Genomic DNA, 7,045 nt, shown 5'->3' with positions numbered 1-7,045 from the left:
CGAAACATTAAGTTGGTTATCATTCCAGAAATTAATTTGACATTAATGACTAAATTTTAAACAAATGAAATAATTTGTTTTCTATCCTTGATATTAACTATTGCGCTCTTATAGTGTCTTTTTGCTAATAATAAAGTGCTTGCCTTTGAATAAAGGGGAATAAATGAATATTTTGACAAACGTTATCCACAATTTTACTTTCTTGGACACATTTTATTTTTACCAATTTGACGCATGAAATCCATTGAAGGTTTGAATCAATTATGTTCATTGTACTTTGTCCTTGCTCTTTGGAATAATGTTTCAAGTCCGCTCTTTCCATGTGACTTTTTGCCAAAACATATAATTTGATCCACCTATTTTTACCTTTTTACAACAATTCATTTCATATTAAATTGATCAACTTTTTTACTTATTTTTCACAATTAACAATTTCCATAAGAAACACAACTTTTTTTTTTCTTGAATGTGTATCAAAAGTTAAGTACACAAATATTAGCACTTAATGATGGCCTTTCCGGCGACCACCTTTCTTTCCATGCTTCTTTTTCCCACCACCACCACCACCCTTCTTCTTATTACCACCACCATCACCCAACCCAAGGCCGCCAGTCCCACGGCTGCCGGAAAAACCACGGTCCCTAGACGGTGCACCGGTTTTCAACAAATCTTTGACATCAAGGATTCCATTCCTGAATCGGCCAGCAGTTGACATCAATACTCTATCCTCCGGCTTACGTGATTCCGATTCCCGTTTGCTTCGGCTTCCACGTTTCCCTCCAACTTGTCCAAGTATCATATTCTATATATAAAAAAAACAGTTCCAACTCCCAATTTTAGTTATATGACATAGAAATTGGGAACAAGAAACACGTGGGAATTGGATGAGAATTAAAAACCTGTTGTAACATCTTTTGATCCCTTTCTTTCTGTTTTTTCATTTGTACACGAGCTACACTTAGAGGCAATCTCTGCTTCTTGGGAGGCTGCAACAATTGTAACATTTTAAAAGAAATGAAACAAATGAATAAATAATATCAATTGTTGCAAAAATATAATAAATACATGTATGAATCTCACCTTTCCACCAAGGGAAACTACTTTCTTGTTTTCCAAAGCCTTCTTTTCTTTCCATGTCATATGGGAGGGTACTGGATGTATAATATATGCAAATAAATTACAGAATGAGTAATTGTGTTACATTATTTTCAATTGAATGAATTCAAGTTACAAGAAGAAATTATTACCAATATCTTCAATATCTTTCAATATTGAATTTATGTCCATCCTCTGAGACTTCATATCCATGAATGTAGAAGTTGCTTCCTCTTTGTTTCCTCGCTTCATCATCTTCCTCTTATCCATTCTTGTTGAGTTCAATCTGTATGACTATAAAAAAAAGGCACAAATATGTTTTTGTCACCAAAATTATACTTCAAAGGGTACAAAATCATATAGAATTTTTGTACTAAATTTGAAGCATTACAGAGCCAACATCACTTCAATATTTATCCAAAAGTAAATGATAATGAAACTTGGGATCAGAAAAACTCAATGAGAAATCACAACTAGGTCTTCAGATTATACAGACACACAGACACAAAATGTCACAGAAATTAAACATTTGTTTCTGAAAACTAAAAAGTCATCATCAACCTCCATTTCCTTGCTGAAAGCTAAAAAGCCACAGAAATTAAACACAATATACAGACACACAGACACAAAGTTCAAAATTCGTTAGATTATACACGTTATACAGAGAAACAGTAAACAGTTATATTGTATTAAATCTTGCAGCACTACAATATGGAAATGTTATTGGGTAGCAAAGTAAATTAGAAAAGGAATTTTGCCTAATCATGGAAAATTTCTTTTGAAGTTTTGAGGGATCTGAGTTTTACCAAACTTGATCAGAACAATTTATGGGTATTGCTGTACTCAAATATGAAATGGTTTACTAAGTTAAAGAAATAAATTTTGCCTAATTTCAAGCAATTTCCTTTCAAGATAACGGGATCCCATATGATCTTATCATGACATATAAAGGGTGTCATTGTCTTTTTGCAGCTGCAAATATAGCTCCTCAATGGTTAGAACTTCTTCACATTACAGAACTTCTTCATCAGGACATTAAGGTAACACTCATGCTCATGAAAACACATTTTTTGTTAAGTTATATAAAATACACACAAATAATCTTCATTAATGTTTTTGCAGCATTAAGGAGGCTAAAGACATTATACAGACAAACAGTAATGAATCCCCGAGATTATACACATTATAAAGACAAATAGTAAGCAAAAAATTCCTTAGACGAACTCTCGAAGTGTACAAGTAATCTCAAGACGAACCAGAGATGGTGGGGTGAGGACGTTAACGGTTGGTGTGGCTGACTTGATGTCGCCTGTCGGAGTCGTTGTCGAATTCACCGTGTCGCAGTGTCGTTTGGCGGAGGCTGGATCAGAGAATCAGAGTTTGCCGGGAGTATACCCTAAAGCCCATTCTTAGGGTTTTGGTACAATACCTGCAAATCCAGCGGGCTTCTATGCATTAATACATTTAAAGACCCATTAGCCCAAACAGAAATATATATATATATATATATATATATATATATATATATATATATATATATATATATATATATATATATATATATATATATATATATATATATAGGGAAAGGTTATATGGAAAATAAAGAATTAGGGCAACACATGTTGGAACCAATAAAAGAATGACAACACATCACTTTGGAATAACTACATAAATAACTTCCATAGTATATTGCTTATGAATAAAGAAATGGATACGTGTCACTTGATCATTGGTTCCAGCATATGTTGCCCTAATTAATCATTTTCCATTGAACCTAAACCTATATATATATATATATATATATATATATATATATATATATATATATATATATATATATATATATATATATGGATAAAAGTGAATATACACTTAAGGGTATATAAGCTTAGGTACCCAAACTCATCATATTATATTATTTTGCATCATATATATACATTTTAATTGTCCAATGTTTTAATAATTCAATTTCTAACTTGATTTACTTCTATGATTTATATAAATTTCACATTCATCTTCCTATTACATAATTTTCATTTTCAAATATAATATATATATATATATATATATATATATATATATATATATATATATATAGTCTAGTAAGTGTTCCGCAAAAAGATATGATATAAGAGGAAGATAATAATGAAATTTCGAAAATCTTCAAAATAAATAAAGTTAGGGTTTGAAGTTTAATAGCATTATAATGAATATATCAGACAAAACGGCTAATTATATTGGGTTTGAGTACCTAAGCTTATATACCCTTAAATGTATATTCACTTTTCCCTATATATATATATATATATATATATATATATATATATATATATATATATATATATATATATATATATATATATATATATATATATATATATATAAAGAAATCTTCAGAAAAATTTCAATATTTACGGAAAAGTTACACTTTAGTCCCACTATTTTTTTTTGAACGAAAAGTTCTGAAAATCGACAAAAATTTGCAGTTTGACCATTTTTGACCGGTTGAAACCGGTACCAAATTAATTTGGGACTATTTCGTAAACTAACCCGATATATTTGGATTTTTCTATAAACAAAAAATATTATGACTTTTCTGTAAACAAAAATATTATGACTTTTCTGTAAACAAAAATATTATGACTTTTCTACAACAAAACCCTTATTATTATTATTATTATTATTATTATTATTTTATTAAAAATATAAATAAGAATACTATTTTTTGAACTTGTTATTATTAATATTGTTAATAATACATTTAAATGCATTTAAATAAAAAAAAATAATATTAATGACATTATTTAATGGTGGATATGGAGGAGATGGTGATGCTTTTAGCATTGAAATCATGAATGTTTGCTTGTATATTTTTACTTTGTATATGGTCATTTCACAATTTTTATTATTGTTTTCAATTCAAAATAATAATACTTAACAATTTAAAAGAAGTTGCATATTTGTAAAATTATTTATAAATAGTTTAAGGTAGATAGGTTTCTCACTTTGTATATAAAATTGTTTAAGGTAGATGAAATACTTTCCAAATCCAACAAATCCACTACAAACATCTACATAGGTAGCCCATATCAAAATTCAAAAGTAATAAATTATAATATCTTGTTTAATAAAAAGTAATAGGACATGCTTTTTGGATTAATACTTTTGAATTTTGATTAATACTTTGAATTATTTATATTATTTTTTATTAAACAAGATATTGTAATTAATACTTTTGAATTTTGATATGGGTTACCTATTATTTTTTATTAAACAAGATATTCTAATTAATAATTTTGAATTTTGATATGGGTTACCTATGTAGACGTTTGTAGTGGATTTGTTGGATTTGGAAAGTAATTCTTTTACCTTAAACAATTTTGTATACAAAGTGAGAAACCCATCTACCTTAAACTATTTATAAACAATTTTATAAATATGCAACTTCTTTTAAATTCTTAAGTATTAATATTCCGAATTGAAAACAATAATAACAAATATGAAATAACCATATACAAAGTAAAAATATACAAGCAAACATTCACGATTTCAATGCTAAAAGCATCACCATCTCCTCCACCTCTACCTTTAAACAATGTCATTAATATTATTATTTTGTTCATTTAAATGCATTTATATGTATTAATAAAAATATTAATGATAACAAGTTCAAAAAATAATATTTTTATTTATATTTTTAATAATAATAATAATAATAATAATAATAATAATAATAATAATAATAATAACAATAACAATAACAATAACAATAACAATAACAATAACAATAAAGATAGTAATAATAATAATAATAATAATAATAATAATAATAATAATAATAATAATAATAATAATAATAATAAGGGTTTTGTTTGTAGAAAAATCCTAATATTTTTATTTACAGAAAAGTCATAATATTTTTTGTTTACAGAAAATTCTCAATATTTTTGGTTAGTTTACGAAATAGTCCCAAATTAATTTGGTACCAATTTCAACCGGTCAAAAAGGGTGAAACATTAAATTTTTGCCGGTTTTCAGGACTTTTTTGTTCAAAAAAATCTTGGGACTAAAGTATAACTTTTCCGTAAATATTGGGACTTTTTTGAAAATTTCTCTCTCTCTCTCTCTCTCTCTATATATATATATATATATATATATATATATATATATATATATATATATATATATATATATATATATATATATTATAATGTGGATGTACAACTATTGTGCGAACGTGTGGACAGTGCTATTCTATAAGAATTAATAAGAGAATAAGTTGTTTAGTAATGTGAATACGTTTAACCTCACACAACTATCATCATTTTCATCCATTCTCATTAATTCTTAGTAATTTTTGTTCTCACACATCGTTTTTCATTCATTCTCATTCTTATAGAATACGACTCAATAAACATTCTGACGAAATGAGAATAATAATAAAAAGTCTATAATAACCTTATAAACGATTTAATTAGTGAGAATATGTTATAATGACAATAGTTATGTAAGATTGAATGTATTCATATTATCAAACAACATATTCTCACCGAATAGCATTATTCACACGTCCGCACAATAAATGTTAATCCACATTTGTACCTCTCTCTCTCTCTCTCTCTCTCTCTCTCTCTCTTTCTCTTTCACTCTCTCTTTATATATATATATATATATATATATATATATATATATATATATATATATGTATACTAGTTGTGACACTCTTATACTATACGAGTTGATTAAAAGAAAATGTTAAATACAAATGATTAAACAGAAAGTTTATTTGAATTTGAAATTTGAAAGAAACAAAAATTATGAAAAAAAACATGAAAAAAAAATTAAAATTGTGTGTTTAATTGTCAGATCCGTGTATTAAACGCGTTAATTATAACAAAAATATTAAATACGAAGGTTTAAAATATAAATTTATTTAAAATTGAAATTGAAGTATGAAATTTGAAATTTGAAATTAATATAATCATTATGGTATTTTAATTTATGGAAACTAAATTAAAGATATATTGAAAAATGAAAAATAAAGTAAATGACAATTGAAAAATAAATATATTAAAATTATGAGAAAATGACAAGTGACATAATGTATGAGAGAATGACATGTGGCAAAATTATTTTTATTTATTAGAGAACTAGGTTATAACCTGTAGAAACCATGGTTACAAAAATATATAATTTTTATAGTAAAAAATCATAATTATTAATCAGTTATAGTAAAAGATTGAATATAAAACTATATTTGCTGAAATTAGTGAAAAAACTTTAGATGTTCATGACATAACTCCTCATATACGGATCATCATGTTTACATAGATGTTACTATTAGAAAATTGATAGATGGTTTCCAAATAGATACATATAACATAAAAAGATCATACCTTACGTTTCTGAACCTGAGCATAAACAAGTAGTTGATGATTTTTATGAAACACCCATACAAAAAGCTCTCATTTAGACATTTAAGGGGGTAATTTTATGACATTCGATAAAAAAGATATCTTACATTAACAAATTAATTTATTTGCAAAAATCAATAGAATGGAATTACTGAAAGATCGTCCATTCTAGAACTTTACCCACGGGTTTGATTACACAAAATAAAACCTAAAAATGTTTATTGAAGTCTATTAAGGTATGTAAACTTTGATATATTTATTTTCCATTCTTATTATCACCTTTAAAGAGACAAACATGTAGTTATTGATGCACTTTATTTAAACAATTCTAATACAATGTTTGAAATCTATTAAGGTATGAAATATACCTGTTTTTTGTGTGGAAACCCCTCCGGTCAAATCCAAATTGAGTAATAGTGACTCTAAAAGAAACACAAAAATATAAGCATTAGAAGAAGACCAACAAGACATTTCACACAACTATATAGAATTATATGACCACATCCCAACCGGTTAAATATGTACATTGAAAT

The 7,045-nt window shown here is 26.4% G+C and overlaps 1 protein-coding gene across 1 annotated transcript; it reads right to left on the bottom strand.

Moving 5' to 3' along the window:
• Positions 1-383: 383 nt before the first annotated feature.
• On the bottom strand, positions 384-2,534 carry LOC145070996 (uncharacterized). The gene is made up of 5 exons (XM_079017946.1): positions 2,352-2,534; positions 1,248-1,389; positions 1,081-1,151; positions 900-986; positions 384-802 (listed from the first exon to the last, which is right to left on the bottom strand). Exons 2-5 carry the CDS (start codon positions 1,363-1,365, stop codon positions 503-505), a joined length of 576 nt encoding a protein of 191 aa, XP_078874072.1. The 5' UTR covers positions 1,366-1,389; positions 2,352-2,534; the 3' UTR covers positions 384-502.
• Between the last annotated feature and the right edge of the window lie 4,511 nt (positions 2,535-7,045).

Source organism: Lactuca serriola, chromosome 8 (genome assembly GCF_051521515.1).
Source record: "Lactuca serriola cultivar US96UC23 chromosome 8, Lser_US96UC23_V15, whole genome shotgun sequence".
NCBI classification, from domain to species: Eukaryota; Viridiplantae; Streptophyta; class Magnoliopsida; order Asterales; family Asteraceae; genus Lactuca; species Lactuca serriola.
The sequence above is the reverse complement of the archived record's forward strand: the minus strand, read 5'-3'. Positions and strand labels throughout refer to the sequence as shown.

Excerpts from the sequence above, each read along its gene's own strand:
- LOC145070996 (XM_079017946.1), bottom strand. The coding sequence starts at position 1,365 with ATGGATAAGAGGAAGATGATGAAGCGAGGAAACAAAGAGGAAGCAACT. Across the intron at positions 987-1,080 it reads TAGTTTCCCTTGGTGGAAAG|CCTCCCAAGAAGCAGAGATT; the intron begins GTGAGATTCATA and ends CAATTGTTGCAG. Across the intron at positions 803-899 it reads ATCAAAAGATGTTACAACAG|AATATGATACTTGGACAAGT; the intron begins GTTTTTAATTCT and ends TTTTATATATAG.